A 26,065-nucleotide genomic window follows, 5' to 3' on the forward strand; every position below is an offset into this window, starting at 1 on the left:
CAGAAATCCTGTTTACATGTAGATGTTCTTAATAATAAAAATAGTCATATGCAGTTGTCTCTGAAACTGAATATTTTTAAGTTTCCAGGACACACAGCAGGAGGTGTATTTATATTCTAGTGACATTTTTCACTTAGGGGAAATAAACAATTTTACTCAATCGTAAAATACTTGCCAGAAAAGGAAGGATGCAAGTTCAGAAGTCCGCATATGTCATATTTAAGAGCCGTAGCTGACTGTGAACCATGACTTACTGTTAAACTTGGTGTTAAAACACAAGAGGGCAATGAAAATGGAATGTGTCTCAAGACATTCAAGGTTGCAAGTTTTGAATGTGAAAAAAGTTAAAGTAATCTGGGTTTTCTCTTATTTGGGTAACAGATGTTTGGTGGTAATAGGATTTAGCCCTCATCTAGTGATGGCCATCTGTAGATGTCAAGTGCTTCACAAAGGTGGGTAAGTGTGATTATTCCCATTGTACAGGTGAGGAAACTGAGAAGCAGTGAGTTTAAATGACTTGCCCAAGCTCTCACAATAAGTTTGTGGCAGAAGACTCCCACCCAAGTGCCACATCAGATATAGACTGTAAACTCTTTGGGGCAGGGACCATGTCTTTGTTATAAGGTGCCTGACACAATTTTGGGTGCTCAAAAAGAAAAGAAAACAGTTGTAGGCTGCCAATTCTGACATCCAGTAGTATGGCGATGGGTGGCATAGAAAACAGAGAAGGGTTAGATTCTCCGGGGTAGAGTCAGAAGCATCCTGTTGGATGAAGGGGAGGATTGCCTGCTTTACAGAGTATTTCATATAAATTCCCACAATCTGCTATACTTGAAGCTGGTTAAATTGAGTACTTGAGCATGAAGCAATACACACAGAACGTCACTTCCACAGGCTGTAGCTCCTTAAAAGATGAAGGTGGCTGTGATCTCTGCAGTTTTGTGCAAATTAGTGTGACCTTATTGATGACAGAGGGTGCTGTCTTTTGATTGGGCAAAGCCCTTAGAATGAAGTATATGAGAGAGCAATTTTGACGTTAGCAGATCGGACAGGGTTAAGATGCAGATGGCACATGTGCACCATCTCTTCTGATAGAGGCCATTTTTGGAGAAGGGTGAGGGATAAAGATGTGGGATGATTGAGATGCATGGGCCACAATCTGGTATACGCAGGCTGCAAAGAGAAAGGGGCAGCTGTTTGTTTTTTCTTGCTTGCTTGTCACTTTTCACCATGGCTGATAATGATACATCTGAAATGATTTCTCTTAAGAGGGGCATTGTCAGTAATTTATATCCCATGTTCAGCTTCCTTTGTAAATTTCAAAGCCCGTTTCCTTTGGACTATTCATGGGTTTTATTTAAAAAGTTGAGTTTTTCATTACTGAAAATGACTGTGTATATATAAATGAGAGGTAATGATGATATTATTGATGGCCTTAAGGTAAGTAACCCATACAAAGCAAGCTGTGCATGTCTGCAGTCATTGTGTTGGGTGCAGATGTCTGTTACAATTTGTCTAAAATGAATTATTCAGCACTGGAAAGAGCAATTATTAGTATGATCGTTTTTGTGTCTAACTGGAGGTGAAATATACGGTCTGGTCAAGAGATTCCATCGGCACCGAGAAATAGCTGCACTTGACCAACCCTTGCTTTGCATTCCCTGCTCTGGTTCTGTTCCAGCGGCCCTGTGAAATGTGCCTGCGGGCTATTTACGGTGAGATTATAAAAGTGAATCAGAATTTTGGTGACTAAGATCCAGAGCGTGTGGCTCTGGCACCCCCCAGCTGGTGGCAGGCTCACCCCTGTTTATGAATGTAGTTAGGTGGCCCCCCACTGTTTACAAGACAGCAGAGGTGAGATCTTTGATTGACAAGTCAGAAATGCATTAGATCATTCCCTCTGCCAGTCTCTGGTTCACGCTGTTAAAAATGTCAGCCTCTCCAAGTTTGAATGGCAGCCCGAGGGCCTCCGAAGCTTTTTGTTTTCTGAGATGGAAACACAAATTGGATGTGTGCCTGAGCGCTTCATCCTGGGCTGTAATTTCATCTTTTAGCTAAGAACCACAAGGTACATGAGCAAAGCACCCTGTAAACAATAATACTGGGGAAAAAAATAAACAAGGTCGTGTTTCTGGTACGCTGATCCACCGGTGTCCTGACCTCTATCACGTTGAACATCTCCACTCTGATTGCTGTTCCCTTTGGCATTACAATGAGAGGGGGAGAGACTGACAGAGGAGGCAAAGATTTAAAGTTGCAGTGTTGCAGTTCCTTGTATTGGCTATGAAATATTGAACTGCCACAATGTGACACTTGGATTTTTAGGCAACGGTTCTTATATGAGATGTTTAGAGTCCACTCCTCCTGCTTCCTTCACCCCGGCTCATTGATAAGCAGGGCCCTGCCAAATTCATGAAAAACACGTCCCGAACCGTGACATCTGGTCTTTGGTGTGCTTTTACTTTATACTATACAGATTTCACGGGGGGAGACCACCGTTTCTCAAATTGGGGGTCCTGACCCAAAAAGGAGTTTCGGGGGGGCGGTTTCAAGTTATTTTAGGAGGGTCGGGGTAGTGCCACTCTTACTTCTGCACTGCCTTCAGAGCTGGGCGGCCGGAGAGTGGCAGCCGTGGACTGAGGGCCCAGCTCTTCAGGCCGCAGCGCAGAAGCAAGGGTGGCAATACCATACCAGACCATCCTTACTTCTGTGCTGCTGCTGGCAACGGCTCTGCCTTCAGAGCTGGGCTCCCGGCCAGCAGCCACCGCTCTCCAGCTGCCCAGCTCTGAAGGCAGCACTGCCCCCAGCATCAGCACATAAATAAGGGTGGCAGTACCGCAAACCCTCCTACAATAACCTTGCGACCTCTCCCCCACCCCCCCACACAAACAACTCCTTTTTGGGTCAGGATCCTTACAATTACAACACTGTGAAATTTCAGTTTTAAATAGCTGCAATCATGAAATTTACGATTTCTAAATCCTATGACCATGAAATTGACCAAAATGGACCATGAATTTGGTAGGGCCCTATTGAGAAGATTGAAAGCAATAGCAATGAAATGCATGAAAGGGAATAAGAGAAATGGCAGAAATGCAACCAAATTAACTGCTCGATATTTATTGGTGTGGCAGAGTTAAAGGTTCAGGAGTCCAATGTCCAGTGGAGTAAGATGCGTGTGCACACTAGTCTGTGATTTTTAAATGGAAGGATGCTGCAGCGCTAGTCTAGCTGTGTGTGTCTGTGTGGTGTTGGGCTTTGGTAAACAGATACAGTGCTATAGGGCAGTGCACACAACAAAAAATATTAGAGAACCTACTTATCATCCAGTTGCTTTAGTGACCTTGAGATCTAGCCAGTTCATTAGATCCTCATAACCAGTGCTCCATGTTCTCTGTCATTCCATGGCTGGGAAATCTACTACAGAATCCATTCTCTGATGCAGAATTGTGCTCTAGGATCTAAGCTTCCATTTAAAAAAAAATTGTTTCTGGTCTGTATGATTGCAAAGGAAACGTTCCAAACATGGCAGTAGATGAGTAAGTGGTGTGGCTTTTTCTGTTAAAAAATGCTTTTACAAGAGTGAATTACAATTTAATAACTGGAAAAGTGTTTCTTTTCCACCTAAATGTCTAACATTTATAACTGTTGAAAATATAAATGTATGTTTCAGGTCTCCAGTTGAAGGCCTGGTCTACACTAGGGGCTTGTCTACACTGGCACTTTGCAGCACTGCAACTTTCTCGCTCAGGGGTGTGAAAAAACTCCCCCCCCCCCCCCCCCGAGTGCAGCAAGTTTCAGCTCTGTAAAGCGCCAGCATAGACAGTGCACCAGCGCTGGGAGCCACACCCCTCGTGGAGGTGATTTTTTAGACTCTGGGAGAGCTCTCTCCTGGTGCTCTGCCGTGACCACACAAGCCACGATAAAGCGCTGCCCTGGCAGTGTAGACTAGCCCTAGGAAATTAGCTCAGTATAACTACGTCGCTCAGAGTTGTGAAAAATCCATACCCGTGAGTGATGCAGTTAAACTGACCTAACCCCTGGTGTAGACAGCGGTAGGTCGACAGGAGAATTCTTCCATCTCCATAGCTACTGCCTCTTGGGAAGGTGGATTACCTATGCCTCTGGGAGAACCCTCCCATCAGCATAGGTAGTGTCTTCACTGAAGCGCTACAGCAGTGCAGCTGCAACCATTTATGTGTAGACAAGCCCTAAGTAGCAAAAAGCGTGGTACAACGGAGCCTACACCATTCCACTGTTCGCCCCAGCATACAACAATCAATGTGATCATTAGCATAAAAATGCATTGTAACCACTAAGCTGCCACTGCTTCAACTCTGCATTAATGATCTCGTGTTACTGTGTAAAACTCGGAGCTGTTCCTGGTAAGCAGAGCGGTGAGGTCTAGCGTAGCAGCATTGGTTGGTTGATCAGTTTTAAAAAAGAACACCTCTTCTGCCAGCCAAGCCTGGATTTTCTTCCCTCCCCTGTTAGAAGTCAGAAAGGTGTATAAAGCTGTTTTGACAAATAGCATACGTAGTGCCACATTGAAGGGATACAGGTATTTTTAAAGCTAGCTCCAGTTCTTGAGGATTGTGAACATCTGCTTAGAGGTATTGTAGAGCTCCACAATGCACTAATTGAATTACTCTTTTCTGGAGTTGCAGACTGCACTAATTGAATTACAATCAGCTATTGTGTGTGTGTGTGTGTGTGTGTGTGTGTTGAAATGAGCAGGGCTGAAGCCTTGGGGAGCAGGAAGGTAGTGGGAGACATGACAGATCATATGTACTGTGCTGCTATCTAATGGCTACTTGTGGTACTACATGGTCTCAGGGGAAGAGACAGTATTTCAGTCCTTTGCATAACCTAGGGCTAAACTCATCCAATTTAATTCTGGTGGTCCCAGGACATTTTTTAAAGCTTTAAATAATGGCAAGAAGGAAGGAAGTTTCATTCACTAGAATTTCTAGTTAACAATTTGGTTTTTAAAAAGCTTTAAAGTAACTTAATTTAAAAAAAAAAAAAGATTGAGGTTCCAAATATTTTAACATAGCTCTTATTTAATATCAGTCTTTTTGCTGTGCCTCTAATGGCAGCTTTAGTACCCCGTATTAGGGGAACGAGTGGATTAAGCATGCTGCATCAAAATCCCTCTTAAACATTAATGCCTGCCTGCCTCTCTCTATTCCTGTATATGGTGAAGTTAGTACCCGGATAGCCTATTGTAAATCACTGGGCTTTACTATAATTTTGTGTTTGAAGAACTCTATGGGAAGTGCTTAAAATGTAGCCAGTTACACAAGATCAGGTTCTACAAATCTCTGCTGAACTGGCAGAATTAAAGAATATAATTTTACCACAAACCTGGGAAAGTTTTGAAACACTGAAAAGTGCAATAAACCTTCTTCATCCAGCCTTTTAAGTCTTTGTTAGTCACAATTCAGTGATTCATGTGAAACAAATATCACACATTCATAATTCCAAAGAAGAGGAACTTTAATGCAAACACACAAGAGAACAGAACAAAGTCTGTCCTCTTATAAAGCGGGCATTTAACTAGGCACATACCAGTTTGAAAATAAGCCCTATAAGAGACATGTGCTTGCAGAATCCTAAAATTCAGAGGTAGAAGGGAGACTTAAATCACATTTTTGTCAATTTCTCTTCTATTAAAAAGTTGTTCCCCGCAGCATATGAACACTTCCTGGTTTATGTACAAAAATAATCAGATGTTCTATTCTTCATGCTCTTTACTATTATGAGAACCAGGCAGCTAGATACAATACTTCACTAATTTCCACTATTCTTTTTCGGCTTGTTCTCACAAAATAATTTCTCAACAGAGATCTAATAACAGAGATAGCACTGTAGTGAGGTCTCGTTAGTAAGACTTCATTACTTTTCGAAAGATGCTAATGTAACTTGCTAGGATGCTATTTAGTGTAACTAAAACTAAATGACACTTGTCAGAATAAATAAACAACATATACAGCGATATGTGAGATCCTTTTCTATTGCATTTGTTCACTTACTTGCGATCTCTTAATATCTGGTCATCTAATGTGAATCAGCAAGGTTCCACTATATGTGCAACTACTGTGACGTCTCCGACTTCATTGAGATCTGCAAAAAGACAAAAGAATTCTGCAGACTAACATTTGGTCTTAAATGCCACTTTTTGAGGAGGTGTTAACCAAATCAGTCTGCAGAATTTATTTTGGTTTATAGTTACTTCTCTTTAGCATTGTATCAGATTGTCTGCCTTCTTGGGTTCCTTTTGAAATAGTCAAGGAGACTGTTTCCAGGAGACATTGCCAATCAAATGTTCAAATAATTAATTGCAGTCCTAATGCTCTTGTCCAAATGTTACGTTTCGGGGGAGGAGGGTTATTTTTAAATGATTGTCAGTGTAATTTGGCACCACTGTCAAATGTTCTTTGACTCTGTCCGTGAACACCGCAGTGATCAAGCCAGCCACATACATGCAGCTTTGTAGAATAGAACTTGGGATCTACGTCTCCAAATACACAGCTGTATATCCAGTAAACTAAAGGAGGGTTTCTTTTAGCCCAGTCCATGAAAGGAGCTAATAAACATATGAACATGTCTGGTATCTCACAAGGGTGTGCTCTGCACTCCTGTGGCACTTTAGAAGTGATGAATGAAGTCCACAGTGACCCCATGAAGTAGGCGATACATGTTTGTCCATGCCATACTCTCACAATACCTTTCCTTGTCAAGTTTTAGAAAACCAACGCATCAATGTTTTGGATTGTTCATAATAAAAATCCTTGTGCTCAGCGAGCCCCTTCTTACAGTGTCTCCTGCTGGTGGAGCCTGGAATTGGAGGCTTTTTTACAGAGTATGAGTCACCTTCATGTGGCACAGGAGTGAGCTCAGGGCTGCTTTAAGAAGCTGTAAGTGGGAATGAATCCATTCCATACAGGGTATAAAGTGCTTTCTTAAAACAATCTATTTCTGGAACCTAAATTGTCCTGGGACCAGCTCTTGATATAAAAATTCATAGAAACCTGTTTTTCAGAGTGTGGTAACTTCTTGCCATAGTGCTGTAGTGTTAGAATTCACATTGGCCAGGTTGTTCTGTAAATTAAACACTGACAGCTCCCCTCAGGGGAACAGCCAATGTATTTATGATGATGTGCTGATTACACAAAATACACTGCAAGCAGAAAACAGCTGCAGAGAACAAACCTCTTAAAAGAATACAATTACAAATAGCACCCTCAGTATTTCTAGTGGTGAGAGTAAAATACAGCATGCTAATGGAGGTTTTCTAGTCTGCTTCAAAAGAAGAAAAGGGCTATACGAAGGAAAGAAGCTAAAGTCTAGTTGGATGCACTTGCAGTGCCAATATAGAATGGTATATAATCCTGTTCCTGAAAGTGAGGGTCAAGAAAATACCGCAGGGCCTTGTCTACTGCAGACCTCGCTTCTTAAAATGTCTTTCTATTGTAGCTCCACCAGCATTGGCAACAGTGGGAGCACTAGCGTAGGCCAGGTGCCAGCATTTTAACCACCACCACAACCCTGTTCTGAATGGATCTAAGCAATATGGTGGTTAAAATGCCAGCAGATGGTCCACACTAGCACTCTGACCATGGCTAACAGCAGAAGAGCTGGGACTGGGGGGAAACTTCATGGGGGAAAAAAGTCTTGGTTCAAAAATAACTGACCCTGATTTTAGGGCTAATTGTTTTTTATATGTTTTGGGAGAGTCGGTGGGAATGAAAGGGGTGTGTTCTCTTCTGTCTCTACATGGCATGGTTTAAATTGTTCTGTTCTAGATGACTGTGGGGTTTGCGTTTTATTTTTTCACCACCCAGAGATGTGGTAGGCACCCCGCTGTAGGCAAGGCCCTGGGGCCGAGAGCTTACCATCCAATTTAGATATGACAGAATCAAGACTGCAACAAAACAATGCGGGGAGGATGGTAGAAAGCTGCTAGGAATTAGAAGAGGTTACTCTGAAGAGCCTGTGGTGCATGGGCAGAGTTGTGTAGGGGAAACAAAGGATGGGGATAGCGGGGGTGCTGTGTCAGTACCTATGTGCAATAGAGAAGTTGTGAAAGGACTGATGCAGCCAGATTGGGTCAAGGTTTGTCCAAGTTAGCCAAACATGGCTGTAGAATATATTTAGGACGTGCATCTATGAAACATGTTTCAAATATCAGGCACGCGGTCTTCAGTTTACAGCCCTAGAAAACGTGTTGAACTTTCAGTGTATAAATCTGTTTTTACATTAGCTAAGGAAAGTGACGAGGAGCACTTCAGTTCACTTGCCTAAAACAAAGAATCAGTTCTTCCATCTGCAGATCCCCAGCATGTACTAATCAACTCTTCTACATCTGTCCATCTCTTTTAACTGAGTTTTGAGCCTCCCTGCATTGTGCTGCTCTGCTGACATCTATCCCATGTGGCAAAAAGGAGTTTTGTATAATCACCCCACTTTAATCAATAGAATAATTGATAAACCAGATAAGATTTAAACTGATTACCTCCCGAGTAGAACTCCCCAGGGGCCTTGGACTCTCTTAATTTTGACATGTGTGTTGTGTACCCTGCGGATGAAGTGCAGTTTGAATTATCTGTTTTTATTTGCTTAATGATGGGGAGGGTGTTAAAGTCAAATGTTTAATTAACCCAGCAATGGGCTGCGCTGTCACTTACACACACATCCAGCTGATTGAGATATCTCACCAAGAATACGGAATAGGAATGATAATGTGGCACTGAGACGGAAGATTGCTTTTTCAATCCATTTGCTGGGTCACTGCTTTGAATGTCTTATTGGATGAAAGGCATTCAGCCTGGGAAAAAAAAACACAGCATTTAAGTACATTTTGTTTCCTGGCCCCCTCCCCACCAAGAAGTTAACTAAAACAGATATGTTGTAGGTTTAATAAGCCATTCATGTCCTAGCAAAAGGCTGTGAATAGTGGATCTCAATAGCCAATGGCCTAGAGCTGTATAATTTCCTTTAGAAACTAGCCCCAAGGTATCTGAATATGAGCTATTACATACACACGCCCTTACCCTTCATTCTTTGGTTGCTCTATTACTCACCTCATTTTATAGTCACTGCAGCAGTGACAACTCTTCGTCCCCAGTCAGGGAAGCGAGATGTGCAATTGCATCTTTGAACGCCCCCTCAAGAGAGTGCTGTTTCAATGTTGGGTTTTTTTATGGCCGAACCCAGTAGCAGGGGTTTTAATTTAAGTGTTCTATAGGGGTGTTTCATTATTTCGTGCATATTTGGTTACGTCAAAGCATCAGAGTAGCCCCTGGGCTTTGCTCCTTGTGTTGCAGCCATTGTTCCAGCACAATAATATTGGCTAGCCAGACATTATACAGCCGATCTCTAGTCCCGCACCCTCATTTTCCATTGTTTCATTAGAAGGGGTACGTTAGCTGTTTGATGTTGCTCAGAAGACTGAGGCACATTTAGACACCTGCATCTTTACAATGAGTTTGTCGTTGGTAGTGTGTAGAAATGAATACATAATAATGTACTAGAAGTTAGCGAAGTTTGACCCATACTCCAAGGTTGGATGGGCCTCTTATGTCCATCTTAGCAAATATAACTTCGTTATTCTTGGTTATTACTGGGAAGGAAGTACATTTAGAGTAGAGAACCACTTTTATTTAATCAACTATTTCCAGGAAGGAATGTGGTCTAATGGTTAGAGCAGTGCCTGGGAGTCAGGTGTTTGGGGCTTTGTACCTTTCCCACCAGTAGCTTGAACTGCAGCCTTGGGCAAGTCACTTCTCTGTTTCAGGGGGCAACATGAATGAAGGTGTGAAGTTGAGCATCCGGGGAGAAAATCAGAGCAGAGACTAAAAGAAGGGGTAAGGTTATCGAGGGGTGTATGGTGAGGATGATGAGCTTGAAGCTCATGCTTTTGGATTTAAGAAGCCAGCCAAAGGGTTCGAGGAGAAGAGATGATGACTAGTAGCAGCGTTTTTGTCTCTATTTTTGGGAGAACTGGAAGTGGGGAGACTAAAATCAAAATAAAAAAGGCCGGAGACAATCATGGTGCGACAGGACTTTTAGTATTGGGACAAGTGAGGCTTTATTTTTCCTTGCTGAGGGGTTTTGCTGTAGGAAGTTAGTGCTGGTCTACATTAGAAAAATAGATCAACCTAGTTACATCACTTGGGTGTGAAAAATCCACCCCTCTGAGCAATGTCCTTAAGCTGATCTAAGTCCCCATTTAGACAGCACTAGGTGAACTGAAACTACTGCCTCTCATGGAGATGGATTTCCTACAGCGATGAGAGGACCCCTCCTATTGCTGTAGTAAGTGTCCACATGAAGCACTGCGGTGGTGTTTTAAGTGTAGAGTTGTTGTAGTGTAGAGTTACTGTAGTGTGTTAAGTGTAGACATATCCTTAGAAAGTAGTGCTTCAGCAAAGGACTCAGAATCTACTGTGAAACTAGCCAACCTTAGTCCATTTATCAAAGCACTTGCAGTTCCCATGCAGATGAAGCCATAATAAATATTGAGCGAAGAAAGTTAACCTGTGTCTAGAGAATTTTAATAAATAAAAAGTTCAAAAAAAAAACCCTCTCCCCAGACCTGTTGGCTCTCGCTAACTCTTGTTAGTACTAGAAATATGTTTTTGACACCTCTTTGGGATGTTAGCTTATGTGCACAATCTTTAATGTCTGACTGTGATATTTTTCCCCCCGTGTGGGGAAAATCAAGAAAGCAGCTGGTTCAAGAATAGATAAGCACGAGTAAAAGCTTTGATTCATATTAAACAAACAAATAAAAACAAAACAAAAAACAGAATGAAAGTGACTGATCCTAAAATTTGGTGTTTTCACATGCTGAAATTCAGTGTTAAAAATGCATTTTTGTGTTCATCAAATGAAGGAATGCAGTAAAGCAAACCAGTGAGGAACCGAGCCAAATCATTTGATTCCCCCTTCCCTTTTGAAGTGCTTCTGTTTCTTGATAAATCTGCCTCCATGAATTGTGCGTGGCAATATTTTCCAATCTTAAAGACAGATTAACTAAAGCTGAAATCGATGGTGGGACATATTAACAGAAATTTGAAAGATCAGAGAAATCGTTAAGGTTGTCCTAGAGAGTGGGGACAAAGCTGGTTTGTTGGGGGAGGGAAGGGGAGGCCAGTGCACAGAATAAGACACTGGAGTGAGACTGACCAAAGCAGAGGATGACTGCATAGTACAAAAATACCCTCAAGGCCAGTCCTTGATAAGTTCACTTGTCTGGTCTTCAGAAGTTTACCCTATGTTATTGCTAGCATGAATTGAATCAGCATTACACACGTAGGTACATGTGCACTTTGGAAAAATGGTTTTTGGATCCTAAAAAGATGTAGATTGTCTTGATATACCATAGAAAACTTGAAATACAAAATGCAAACTGTAAATGCCACACTTACACCTGCCAAGGTACTAATTGATTTTATCATTCAGGAAAGATTCTAAAGCAGACCCTGGCAGAGCAGGGGGTGTCAACATGAACCCTTAAGGTTTCTTTTGCTCTAACCTTGTTATGAAGAATGGGGAAGTAGCGCTGCCTAATGCAGATGTCTGGGAGTTACAAAAATAACCAGATGTCCTGATTAGCAGAAGCAAATGTTCTTTCCTTAATCCACGTAAAATTATATTCAAAGGCTGTCCGGATGTAATGCTTGTGTAAATAAGGCACCAACAAAAATTGGAATATAAAGGGCCTTCGGCCAATTGGCTTGAAGGCTTGAATATTAAAAACAAATTTACCACTGTTGACTCTCTTAAATTCATACAACAGAAATGTGAAGCTGCTTCCCAGGGAACATGGAAAGAGTGTTCTCATTAGCCATATTTTTACTCTGTTTTGAGAAATTTATGGTTAAGCGAAACTAGCTATTTAAATTCCCATGAATAGTGTGTTCCCACCACCTGGATCCCTGTTTATGTTAAAACAAACTTAATATTGTTGAAACTATTTCATTGTTTCATAATATCTTTGATAAATATTTGCACTGGCTTTTAAAGATCTATGTGTTGCATCAAATTCTCTATTCTGCTGGTAGTGTTAAGACATCCCACAACTTAACCTTCTTCTTTCTAATAAATTAATAACTGATTTAATTAAAAGAATAACTTGGTCTGAAAATTCTCCTTAATTTCTCGAAGTTTTGATATGCCATGTTGCTGTGGGAAGACATTCATTCTAATCTGGCATTTATTGGGTTGAATACAAAGCAAGGAAAACATATATAAAGTCTACTTCTGGGTATTTGGGGGTAGAATTGTATCAAATTTTGGGGGTAATTTTGTATGTGGAATGTATTATAAGTGCAGGCTGAACTCTATTTATACTTTCCTACCTTTAATGGGGTGAGAGGAATAGCTCAGTGGTTTGAGCATTGGCCTGCTAAACCCAGGGTTGTGAGTTCAGTCCTTGAGGGGGGCCATTTAGGGATCTGGGGCAAAAATCTGTCAGGGACGGTACTTGGTCCTGCTGTGAAGGCAGGGGACTGGACTCGATGACCTTTCAAGGTCCCTTCCAGTTCTATGAGATCGATATTAAAAATTGCTAAATTGCTCAAACCTTTTAAAATGGTTTGTATTATGATAGCATCTAAGGGACCCTTCCCAGTCATGGATCAGGGCCCCGTTGTCCTAGGTGCTGTACAAATACACAAACTGTCCTTGTCCTGAACAGTCTAAGAAATCAAACACCTGACTCTGAGCCAGCTTAACTTGTGTCTTTCTCTTTAACATTAATGGTTGCAAAAGAGGGGAATGAAAGCATCAATTTGCCCCCCTCGTCCCACTTCTCCTCCCTATATCTCCTTCCTTCTAATAATTAAACATAAACCCCTGGCAAAAATACCACTTAACTTTAAATGTTCAAGAGCAAGGAAACGTAATTCAGTCATTCCATGCTTAAGTCACCCCCTTGTGCCTACATACTGCAATTTACAATGTCTTCAAAGAGGATCTCGTAGCAATGAATGTTCAGAGCTGCATATGCCAAAGATGGTTGAGGTATAATCCGTACCTCTGCATTTCACTGTTGTAGATCTCCCTGTGTGTTGCAGTTGTCGTTTGTTTTATTTACTGAGCATGTAGAGGGTATGGCTTTTAAACTTGCCCTTTTCATACTTGTTTTCCTCACGGTAACTTAGTTCACTTTAAGGACTTGCTTTACATGGGGTAGTGACTAGTCAAATAAGCATGAATCCGAGCATGTTGTGCCACTCAGGAACAGCTCTAAATGTGTTAAACGGTGTTCAGGCTATAATTTTAAAACTAAAATATTGCTTGCAGTCTGAGGATGGCTGTGCCAGGTTTCATCCTAGCACTGTTTGAAATGGCTGAGATGTTTATAAACTGACACACAGCATTTATAAAATCAGGATGCCGACAGTCCCTAAACAATAACAATGCTCTTGGACTCATCTATCACTTACAAAGGTTATTGGAAAGGGAATGTAGGGCCTTTGCTATCACTTATTCCTCTTCCTCCCTCTTTTTAAATCCATATTCTGGCTGGCAGAGGCACAAAATATTTCAGGCCAGTTTTTCCATCTCTTCCATCACTTCACCTATTCCCACAGGCTGATGCAAGCTAGGAAAAATCCTATTTTCTGCCATCGTGGGACAACCAAAAATCCAGATTGAACAAGTGAAACTTCCTGTCTGCCAGGCGAGCTGCTGGCCTGAATTTGAACAGAAAACAATATGCACTGACTGGCAAATATAACCTGGAGCTTGGTGGGAAAATGGGTCATCTTCTTCATTTTCCTTGTAAATTACACCAATCAGCAGACAGAATGCTGATGTATTCACCTTGTTAAAGTGTTCCCTCTTGATTCACCCAAGTGCAGTGTCCGGTGATTGGATAAGAGTACCCATGGCTAAGTATGCACATTCCCCAACGTGCTTTAGTGGGGCTCAACTACTGTTCGATGACCTTTATAAGGGACCAGACACAGGAGGTCAGCTTTCACTTTCAGAAGGAGCCAGAATTTACCAATGTACATTGCCGAAGAGCCACAGTAATACGTCATCAGCCCCCCACCCCCTCACTTCCAACGCCTCCCACCCACTGGCAGCCCCGCCGATCAGCGCCTCCCCCTCCCTCCTCGCACCTCCCGATCAGCTGTTTCCTGGCGAGCAGGAGGCTCTGGGGGGGAGGGGGAGGCGCGAGGGCATGGCAGGCTCAGGGGAGGGGGTGAGAAGGGATGGAGTGGGGGCCGGGCCTGTGGCAGAGCCAGGGGTCGAGCAGTGAGCACCCCCCTGGCACACTGGGAAGTTGACACCTGTAGCATCAGCCCCCGAGTCGGTGCCTATACAAGGAGCCGCATATTAACGTCTGAAGAGCCACATGTGGCTCCTGAGCCACAGATTGGCCACCCCGTCTTAAGCGGAGGGAAGGCCAGGGGGGCTTTGCGCGCTGCCCCTGCCAGGAGTTCCGGCTCCGCAGCTCCCATTGGCCAGGAACCACAGCCAATTGGAGTTGCGGGGGCGGTGCCTGCAAGCAGGGACAGCGCACAGATCCCCCTGGCCCCTCCACCTAGGTCAGGAGCTGCAGGGTCATGCCAGCTGCTTCTGGAGAGCTTCCCTCCCCGCGCCCCCCCGCTCCTCCCCCCGAGTGTTCAGGCAGCCCCTGAGCCAGCCACGCCGGCTGCTTCAAAAGTCACAGAAAGTCATGGAATCCGTTACTTCCGTGACACACGGAAAGTGGAGGTTCCTCGGAGGAGCTTGTTCTGGAGGGAGGGAAAATAAAACATCTCACTGCTTAATGTTAAAAATGTATAAAGATGGCTATAAAAATATCTGGACAGCTAAATTTGACATCCAGGTTGTTCTTGGACTAGCCACTAATCTCATCTCAGGTTGGACACGGTGCTTCCCTTCTTTACTAATGGAACTGATGTGCCCAAGAAGACTCAGGCCTTGTCTACACTGCCGCTTTAGTCGACGTCAGTTATGTTATTCAGGAGTGTAAAAAGCCATCGCACTGAGCGACGTAACTGAACGCGGTGTATAGCTCCCACCGCTCGTTGAGGTGGGTTAATTATGTCGACAGAAGAGCGCTCTCCCATCAGCTTATCACATCTTCACCACACCCGCTAAATCGATGCTGCTGCACCGATCGCAATGGCACCGATTTAGCGCAGTAGTGAAGACAAGACAAGTCCTCACTCCCTTGCAATGGGTATGCTTATGTCATTAACAACCCACCCAGCGTTAGCTTTGCATTTCAACAAACATGTATGTGTACACTCACATTGGCTAGAACAAGTGTTAATTGATTGGAAGGGATCTATTTGTCTGAGAGCTCTATTAAAATACAGACTGGCACCTAATGCATTTATAATATTTTTTGCAAAGCAAGCAAGTGCTTTCTGTATTGGATGCAAATGTTAAAGCAATAGTTTGTTTTAAGGGCCAGTGCTGCACAAATGTTGGCCTTTGGGATAATGACAAGTGTTTTGCCTGCATAAACAATACATTTTCCCCCCCTGAGGTCCACGCACACCTAGTTTCCCTCAAGCACATCATCTCTGTCAGGTTAATCAATAGGCACCGTATGGCAGAGGGTCAGTAATCAGTGTCATCGTGCCTTTAAATCGTGTTGAAAATTTGCTTAAAGCCTGGGCCAATTAACATCGAGATGATGAATGGATGGGTAGATGGGAAGAGCCTGGCGCTCAGGGGCTTGTGAGAAGTAGATGCTCAGCTGTTGAGCAGCAGACACCAGCGAATAAAATCAGCCATTCATGTTAGCTCAGTCCACCCACTCTTAATGATAATGTCAATCTAGCAAAATATATACACATTGGAGTTGTCATGAGTTCATAAATCAAAGGAGTTTGTCAAAGGCATTCAGATTAACGAGGCAGCAGCAATAACAAGTCAAATTTGCATAGAGAATTGCCCGAATCTCAGTAAATTATGATCCTGTTTTTCATTTGATTATTTGCTAATGTCTCAAGAGGGAGAATGATTACATTAGCATGCAAAATCTACTCCAGAAGTAGAAATCTGAGGTATAGCAGACCAGCACACGATGACAATTAATCAGTTTCTGCATACTAGCATAAACGTGCAAGGCCCAGAAATGAACTCCTTTTTTTTATTATTATTTCTCCTTGCTACTGATCCAAATGGTTCAGCTTGACAGAGACTTTATATTGCTTTAACAGTGTTCTGAATTGTGCCTGCAGGCAAGACATAGTTATGCAGCTATAACCAACCTATCCATCTGCCAACCAGATTGGAATTCTCCTATCCAAGGCTTCCATTAACCCCCACTGACAGCTCCAAACAGGATTAAGAATTTGAAAGCATAAAAAATAGTTGTGCTCTTTACATAGACACACAGTTCTCCCCCAGCCCCACCTCCCCACATGTGGAAGAAGACTGCATCTGTACTGTTTTATAATTAGTGTTGGGCAACACAGCATCAAAACAACTGCCCAGTTGGCAGGTTCCTGATTTCCACCATGAGGATTAAGGCAGTACTAAAGGTAGCCCTGTGCAGTTGGTAGCCCGAGTGCATTCATCCATCTATTACAGCTGAATCCCAGTATTGCTTTCATGGGTTATATACAGAAAATACTGCATGTCATCACACGTCAGACGCTTTAGCCTTCGGACTGTGTGCCGTATAACACAGGGCGTGTTTGAGATAGTGGGGACTTCATGTGGAGAGTCAAATAATGAAACGAGTTTGTGGTGGTTATTGGGATGATAACATGCTGTGGAATTATATCCTGTTAGTTACAGGCTGAAGTCTTAAATCTAAATTGTATTTGGAAAGGGTCTCTTGTAATAGACAGTTACCATTTTAGGGCAGATAAACTATGAAAGGCAAATACCCTTCATGTGGGCCTCAGAGGAGAAGGCTAGAGAGGAGGGCTAACAACTAAAGCAGAGGTTTGGGAATCAGGATTCCCAGTTTCGATTCCCAGCATTGCCACCGACATTCTGTGTGACCTTGTGTAAAACCTGTGGTCTCTATCTTCTCGATCTGTGCAAATAGAGGTGATAATCTCAGGGGTGAGGGGGATGGGAAACTTAACCACTTAATGCTTTGTGGGACTTGCACAATGAACGATGCAAAAACGCAGGCTAGTCCTACTTTGTAGAAGATGCTCCATGTATTCCAGCACAAGCACTCTCTTGCCCTATCTGGTTTTGGTAAGGATGGTAGCCAAGAAAGGCACTGACACTTAGAGGAAATGGGATTTCAGAATTTGCCCCAATTCAAGAAGTTGTTTGGGTTTTCAGCGGTGACCTGCCTTTCGGTCTGCTGATTCTGTCCCCACCCCTTCGCCGTAGCAGATTCCATCTTGTCTTTGCTACAAATCAGTTGCAGTTCCTGCAAACCTTTGACATTTCTGATGCATGCACCATCTTAATATATGAGCATCAAATGCCACATTCTAGAGCTATGATTGCAAAACACCTTTTTGATAGCCTTTTGTCATCCTCCCTCGTGGCTGGAAGCATCGCTCGTCATGCTGTAGCAAACTTAAAATTCTGGTCCTCAAACAGGGGAGCAGACTTCCCTTGCATTGTTCAGCAATGAGACACACGTACAGATGTAGTTTTCTGGTCACTGTTATAATAGTCTAACTTTACCACTGGAAAGCTGAATGGTGACTAATACTGGGCATTGGTCTATCAAGTGGAATTCACTTGAATGCAGGTATGACTATTTCTGAACTATTTGGAGGCTTGTAGTACACCTGGAATGGTGATTTTTCCTATTCCTGAGAAATAAGCGGGAGTTGGAAACATCTGTGCTTTGTTTCTTAAGTGTAATGCTTTCCAGTCATTCTGTCTTCACCAAGCGTAACTTACTTGCCGACAAAAGTGCATGAGCAGCGCTCCTCTTTAATAGTCTGCTATTGGAGCTGCTGTGTGGGTACTGTAGAATGGTGAGACGCCAAGCTGTGAACCACCATATGCACTTGGCAGTCTTTGTCTGGTCTTTGTTCAGCCAACCTCGTAGCCTTGCCACCTATAAAGATAATGAATGCAAAAAGGTCTTCTGCTCGCTTTTAAAATTAGATCTTTAGTTTAAAGAAAAAGAAACTGGAAAACTTGTGACACGTTGTGATAACAAGAAATTTCAGGCTAAAGGCTGTTTTTTCACCTCCGCATTGAATTGCCTGGCTTTTGACATTGTTTTAACCTCAATGACATTGAAAGGCAGTTTGAGAGGCATGGGGAAGATGAGATTTCACTTTTAATAACCATTTTCTAAAACACACAACTTGAGGAAAAATAGGATTTTTGAAGCTATTGTGGGAAGGGGGATTGAATATTCAAAATGCATCTTTAAAATAGATAAGAAAACCAGTTCCTGGAATTACTTCAGAATCCTGTATCTCTAGCAATTAATCTGTTTTCAGAAGTACCAAAATTGAAATCCCTACTTGTGTTATTAAACTGTGCAGATGAGTACAGAGCAGTTTGTGCAAAGATGCATCTTAATTTCCTTTTCACATTTGTACAGTTTTAACCTGGGCATTCACAGCCCTCTCTAAACCAGACTTAACAAATAACTTTCTCCTAGCTGAGGCCCTGTGTGAAAACTTCTCAAAGATTTGGGTTGTTTTACCGAGTTATCAGGCCTGTTTAGGATTGATTTACATTATAAAACCCTGACTACAGCTGCTCAGACCTCATTGTGCCTCCTGAGTTCTGTGTCTTGTAAAGCTCATTAGTTTGTCTGCAGATCTTGATTTACTCAGAATCCTCAGGACCAGTTTACCTTGAGGGTTTTTTTTTCCTTCTCTTCCATCTCTCAGCAAACTTTGCTCATGTCCTTGCCATCTTCCCGCTCTCTTCTCCTTCAATGAAACTAGAAACTGTAACCTACCTAGACCCTTGCTGATCACACAGCACCTGCTGCAGGCACCCAAACACACTGCTCCACTGATGGCTTCCTGCAATCTGCTTCCTCTCTACAGTCCCCACTCGACCACACTGCTTGTGGTGTACCAGCTCTTCCTTGACTGACAGATGCTCCAGCCAGTGACTGAAATTTGGGGTTGGGAGCTAGCTCTAAGGGGGATCTGGATATGTGAGGAGGATTCTGGGAGGTGATGATCATAAAGGGGATGCAACTTCCACCTTAAATCCTATCCTGATCCCATCTGCTATAGCCAGAAACTCTTCCTGTTACTGGCCTAGCTCTCCCTAGTAAAACTTTCCCTTATGCCTTTATAAACTGACTAGTCTCCGAGGTATTGAATGCAGGGGTTTGTGACCTAAAGGCTATTACTACTGTGGTGTTCAACACTGACTTTAGCTGTGTGTACAGAATTCCTCCAAACAACACAGTCTATCCTTAGCCTATCAACATGGTGGTTGAAATTGTGATAGCAACCACCATGTTTTAGTATTGCTTCCCTGGCCAATGTGGACAGGATGTTTGTTTGTTTTTCCAGTTAATTGTTTGCTGAATGTGTCCCAAGGAAAGCCTCTGTCCTTAGATAAACAATAGCACTGTTCCCAGACAAGGAATCCGTAGCTTAAACCATAGCGTGAAGAAGACAGAAGTCTCCAGACTAGTTTTCTGAGCCCATCATCAGCCGAGGAGCATTTCTGGAGCAGCCTCTTATGGCTCGCCCTTCCTCCTCAACACCCTATAGTCCCAAATAGGTGGTGGTGGTGGTAGTGCAGGATCCTATCAGCTTTTCTGGACAGAGAGAGCGTGCACACGCCAAAAAAAAAAAGACACTCAGAGGCATAGCAGGAATGGTGCTATCACTGATCTAACGGAATTTGATGACCTGGTTCACCACAATTTAGAGGTGGGCCAGACAGATCTGAATGTTGGTGACTCACTAAACTCCTCTGCAGTCAGCCAGTATTCCTGCTAATATGAAGCTACTGGACTATAGGGGGACCGTTGAAATTTATTAGTTACGTTTACTCTTTACAAAATAGAATCTTTTGAAAAGGAGTCACTGTAGGGAGTTCAGGGACATAAGCGGTGGTATAGTAGATCAGGCTGTCAAGTCACCTGCTCGGCATCCTACCTCCAACAGTGGTCAGTACTGGCAGTTTTAGAGGAAAGTCCTAAACAAACACAAACTTCTCCACTATACCTATCGAATGGTGCATTATTGATCAAGAATAAGAAAAATTCTGTCTTCGTCCTAACAAGCCAGTTGGCTTACACCTGAGGCTAGCTTTTTCATGTGTGTATAAAATCTAGCTTGTGTAGCTTGCAAAGATTCAGTTTCCTTTCCTCCCACAGAATAATATTGGGGATAAGAACTGAATTAAAGCTTGCTTTCTTTCACAGAATTCCTCAGAGCGAGAAGACTGTAATAATGACGAGCCCCCTAGGAAGATCATTCCAGAGAAGAATTCACTTAGACAGGTATGCAACTGGTCTCTTCAAAATACAATAAAACTTCCTAACAGTTTGAATCTTAAAACACTTTGGGGAAACTAGAGTCTGAGCTTAGGGTCCTGACTTTTTTCTGGAGCACTTGTCAAGCTCGAGCCTGAAAGTCCTTTCTCATTCTCCTTAGTGGGAGAAGGCAAGTAGCATTGTATGTGGGAAAATCAGACGTGTTGGGCTTTTGTGACTATGAACAGGGATATCCATTTCTGAGCAAGTATAGCCCCATCAGCTGGGACTTTGTATCTGAGTTTTGTTTACTTGCTAATCATTGGGAAACTCTCCAGCCTTGGTCTGTAGTACTCCCGCTGTCTCATTTAGGCTTTTCTACAATACCTTGTATCCAAGAATCTCAAGGTGCTTTACAAAGAATGACCATACCTAGAAGGTAGGCTTTCTTAGAGCCGTTGTCCAGGCTAATAACCTAAAAGCAGAGCTGCTTTGATTTCCCTCGAAAAGTTTAAGATGAGTCCTTATAGATCTGCTCTGCCCCTGCAGCCCGCAAAAGTTTTAACATCTCTTCTGATCCCTTCTCTATATTAAAACAAATTCCTTACCATCTTAATTTAAATTAAGCTCTACGCAGCAGGGAGTGTATCTTCCTGTATGTATTGTACATCACTGAGCACCCGGGTGTTCAACAAATAAATGCGTCAATATCCTTTAAAGAGAGCAAATTTTTCCTCCCACCACCCCACCCAAAAAAGTTTACTTGCCTAGCACCATCAAAAGACCCATTTCAGCGGTTCCCCCATCCTGGCTGAGAAAGGAGGACATAGATTTGTAAACTGGCTATGTGCCCCTATGGTCAATTTTATAATGTGTTAGGTACTTTAATACAACAGTAGTAGGTACAGTATAGATACCTAGGCATCAATCCCTTCCATAATATTGTCAAAGGAAAAATAAGATTTTATTGCAAAAGTACTTATTTTTTTCCCCACAGTTCAGGGGAAAAGAATACTTGTCTTATAGCTCAAGATCCAGCCATGCAAAGTGTCAGTGATCTAATCCGTGATGTACATGATGCACAGTCCTGCTGTGAGAAGCCTATGATCTACAAGATAGAGATAATACAAGGTATAGTGGGATCCCCAGAAGGGATGTCAGATTACAGTGTTGCATGTCCCCTCCCCCAGCTTTCCTAACTTTCTCGTTCCGTAACCTGCTGCCCTTACATAATGTTAGGCAACATATTTTCTATGAGGGAGAGTCCACAGATCCTAGCAATTGATCTTCAGCCATCTTGCAGCTTTGGGGTCAGAGCCAGAACTGTCTGTCGTAGGCAGAGTTGTGGGGCCCCACCAGAGAGCCTCCTGGTTTAGTTCTGCTTCTTCAGATGAGCACGGGGTTTTCTAGGCCTTCCTGCTGCTTCCGCAAGGTGCATAAGCATGCTGAGCAAGCCCAGAAAGAAGAGAGAGGAAAAGATTCACTCATCTGGAAAATGTCCTACCATTAGATATGTTAATGGGGACCTCTGCATCTTCTGTATCCTGCTGACTCATCAGAAAAGGGGAAGAAGACTGCAGCCAAGCAATAAAGATTCCATAGCTTCCTACAAAGCATGTCACTCTCCTTGTGGTTCCTTGTCTTCTACATACAGCCAACGAGTCAGTGCATACAGCAGCAGAACATGGACAACAGCATGGTGGGGTGGGAGGAATGCAATGATGATTTCTCTGCCTTGGCGTATGCCAAGAAATCGGCATGATTCCAACTCAGACCAATCCAGCATGAAAGCAAGATTAGCTGTAAGCTGCTCCAGTCAGCACAGAACTGTCTTCCCTCCTTATAAGACAAACGGGTCCTTGACTTTGTTGAGGAAGAATAGTTGTTAGAACTGATCAAGTATCTCAAACACACATTGATGGTTCTCCTAACCTCCAGCAACACCAACAGGAGCCAACATAAGAGCAACCATCCAAGTACCTCCTGTAGATAAGGTCAGTAGAACGAGTCCCTCCATCAGAGAGAGGACTGGCTCTGACTCCATTGTTTTAGTTCCCAAAAGGCTCAAGAAGGGATAAGGCTATTCAGAATCTAAAATTCCTGAAAAAATGCATCAGCAAACCAAAATTGCAAGTGGAGACGTTGAAATCTACCTAGAAGGTTGTCTCCAAAGGGGGCTTCTTATCTTCTCTATCTCAAGGCAGTGTGTCCACCTATCCTAATATGATTATCCCATTGCAGAGCCCTTCACTTCACTTTTGGAAGCCAGCATTTCCAAACTTCTTCCTTACTTCTTGGCCAGGTGGCAGCTTTTGCACCTGTTAGAAAAGTGCTGCAACGCCTTAGATGTGTGTAGGACTCTGTCATCCTGCAAGTTTGGGGAATTGAAACGCACTAATCTTTCTCTCCTGATAGAGAAGGGCAAGAAACTGTCAGAGGTTTCCAAATCTAGGTGCAGCATGTCAGAGGCATGCATAGCCATGTTTTATTCTGTCCTCCAGTATTAGGGCACACTGAATAAGGGGCAATGATGGTTTGGTTTGTGGGTGGAAACATCTTATGCCTTGCACAAGGAGAGAAGCAAAGTGGCCAGTTGGTCTTTCATCCCCCTTCATCTTCGCAAAACACTACAGATTGGGTCTGTAAATTAGCTAAAGCAACATTTAGCAAAAAGTGTGGCATACAGTAGTAGTACCCCAGTGAAAAGGAATTAACTCTGTCATTATTGTTTGTATATAGTTTTATTTTTTTCTTTCTCTCGATGGAGACACTGCTGATAAAATTCTGTTGTTGGGATCTGTGGACCTTCCTACATAGAAAACTAGGAAAAATTATCCAAGCTTGAGAATTTCGTGTCTTCTGATAGGAATGTCCACAAATCCAACCCCCTCATGATGACTTAGTTTTAGACCAGGGGTAGGCAACCTATGGCACGCGTGCTGATTTTCAGTGGCACTCACACTGCCCGGGTCCTGGCCACCGGTCCGGGGGGGCTCTGCATTTTAATTTAATTTTAAATGAAGCTTCTTAAACATTTTTAAAACCTTATTTACTTTACATACAACAATAGTTTAGTTCTATATTATAGACTTCTAGAAAGAGACCTTCTAAAAACGTTAAAATGTATTACTGGCACGCAAAACCTTAAATTAGAGTGAATAAATGAAGACTCGGCACACCACTTCTGAAAGATTGCTGACCCCTGTTTTAGATCGTGGCTCAGATTCATTGGTCAGTTTCATTGGTGGTGTAGTCTTTATGTGCTCTGCAGTAGATAAGTTTAAGTGAGTTGCTCCATTGCTTTACACTTGACTGCTCTGATTTTTTGTTATACTGAAGCACAGCCTTTGCTTTGAAAGTTATCTCAGGCTGTCAGGCTCTTTTGGGGCTGGGGCCCTGTGATGGTCAGATTCATAGACTCCAAGGCCAAAAGAGACCCTTGTGATCACCTCGTCTGACACAGGCCAGAGAACTTCCCCAAAGTAATTCCTAGAGCAGGTCTTTTAGAAAAACATCCAATCTTGATTTTAAAATTGTCAGTGATAGAGAATCCACCATGACCCTTGGTAAATTGTTCCAATGGCTAACTACTCTCAGGGTATGTCTACACTACCTGCCGAATTGGCGGGCAGCTATCGATCCAGCGGGGATCGATTTATCACATCTAGTCTAGATGCGATAAATCAACCCCCAAGCGCTCTCCCGTCGACTCCTGTACTCCAGTACCGTGAGAGGCACAGTCAGATTCGACGGGAGAGCGGCAGCAGTCGACTCACCACGGTAAGTCGATCTAAGTACGTCGACTTCAGCTACGTTATTCACGTAGGTGAAGTTGCGTAACTTAGATCAATTCCCTCTCTTCCCCTTCCCCCCCTCCCCGCCCCCCAAGTGTAGACCAGGGTTCACTGTTAAAAATTTACCCCTTATTTCCAGTCTGAATTTGTCTAGCTTCAACTTCCAGCCATTGGAACATATTAGACCTTTCTCTGCTAGATTGAAGAGCCCATTAGTAAATATTCGTTCCCCACCTAGGTACTTATAGACTGTGATCAAGTCACCCCTTAACTTTCACTTTGTTAAAATAAATAGATTAAGCTCTGTGAGTATCTCAGGATAAGGCAGGTTTTCCAATCCTTTAATCATTCTTGTGGCTCTTCTCTGAACCCTCTCGAATTTATCAACTTCCTTCTTGAATTGTGGGCACCAGAACTGGACACACTAATCCAGCATTGGTCTGACCTGTGTCAAATAGAGGTAAAAATAACCTCTCTATTCCTGCTCAAGATTCCCTTGTTTATGCATCCCTGGATCGCGTTAGCCATTTTGGCCACAGCATGGTACTGGGAGCTCATGTTCTCTAACTATCCACCATGACACCTAAATCTTTTTCAGAGTCATTGTTTCCCAGAATAGTCCCCTGCCCTGTACGCATGGCCTATATTCCTCATTCCTAGATGTATATATTTACATTTAACCATATTAAAACAAATATTGTTTGTGCCCAGTTTACCAAGCGATTCAGATCTCTTGGAATCCGTGACCTATCCTCTTCATTATTTATCACTCCCTGAAATTTTTTGTCATGTACAAACTTTATCAAGGATGATTTTGTGTTTTCTTCCAGGTCAGTCAGAAAAATGTTAAAGATCTTGTTCTGCTTCCAGAGCTGTATCTAGGTTGAAGACCATTTGATTCAGCCCTGTGGACTTTCCTACTAGAAGAAATGACATTTTCCGGTTGACTGAAATGGACTTTGTGAGAAGTTAGGGAGTTGAATGAGTGTAGTTTGGACGCCTAACATACTGGGGCTGGGAGGGCTTTCCATCCATGATGAGCAGCCTGGAAGAAGGTATGGGGATTAGAACAGGGGAGAAAACAAAGTGGGAGATCAAAGCTATTGTTGGAAAGAACATTACAAAAAAAATGCGAGCTGTGCAGCGCTCTGAAGCAAGGATGTGAAGGTTCTATTTTTGACAGCTGTTTGATATGATCAAATAAAAGGTTGAGATGTAAAGTGAAAGTCAAGGTAGAAAAACAGCCCTCAGAAAAACAATGACAAGTGGCAAAAGTTTTTGGCAACTTTATTTACGCTAACAAACGAATTTTCACACTGCAAAGTTATAAATTAATTTTAATAGGCTGATCCAGATGGTCCATTTGGAAAATGGATAGCTTGATCTGTTGAAAATTAAACTAAATTTATCTCTCTCATACTTCAAACTGAAGCAAGTGTGAGAAGAGTGCCCATTAAGTCCAGCACATACAGATGGACCGGCAGGTCACACATGGGACTAATCTGATTCATTTTAAAAATAAATGCATGAGTTATTGAATCAGGTTCCTGTTTCAAGCCGTGTGCGTTTGTATGTGTGCGCGCATGCAGCCTTTTCAAAAAGACTCACAAATGCTTCAGTGCCTTTTTAACCTGTGTGTTTCCATTTTAATTCAACCTCCTTGCCAAAAAACATAATTAGTTTTCGGTGCCTATCATTTAGTGTTAGACCCAAATGCTAGATTGATTAGGTCAGGCATTTGTTATTTTAAGGGCTACATCTCCATTCTTCATTTGTGAAGAACATGAGCTCAATAGTCTTGGGGAGAGAACTGGCCTTTAGAAACTGTGAAGCTCTCTGGGGGCCCCTCAAGCCTTTTAGCTTCTGGGTGTTTTAAACAGAGCCATGAATGCAGATTTGT

General features: G+C 42.7%; 1 protein-coding gene across 23 annotated transcripts in view; it reads left to right on the forward strand.

Moving 5' to 3' along the window:
* BTRC (beta-transducin repeat containing E3 ubiquitin protein ligase) overlaps window positions 1–26,065 on the forward strand; it is a 161,789-nt gene that overhangs the window by 49,821 nt on the left and 85,903 nt on the right. For 8 of the 23 annotated variants that reach the window (XM_005289397.5, XM_005289402.5, XM_005289399.5 and 5 more), the window contains one exon: window positions 20,321–20,398. The exons of 13 other annotated variants lie outside the window; for them this stretch is intronic. In XM_005289397.5, coding sequence (XP_005289454.1) covers window positions 20,321–20,398 — 78 coding nt within the window. Of the gene's footprint in view, window positions 1–20,320; window positions 20,399–21,368; window positions 21,503–26,065 lie in introns of all 23 variants that reach the window. 2 more of the 23 variants (XM_065552672.1, XM_065552670.1) reach the window with 1 other exon arrangement.

The sequence above is a fragment of the Chrysemys picta genome, chromosome 7, assembly GCF_011386835.1.
Source record: "Chrysemys picta bellii isolate R12L10 chromosome 7, ASM1138683v2, whole genome shotgun sequence".
NCBI lineage: Eukaryota > Metazoa > Chordata > Testudines > Emydidae > Chrysemys > Chrysemys picta.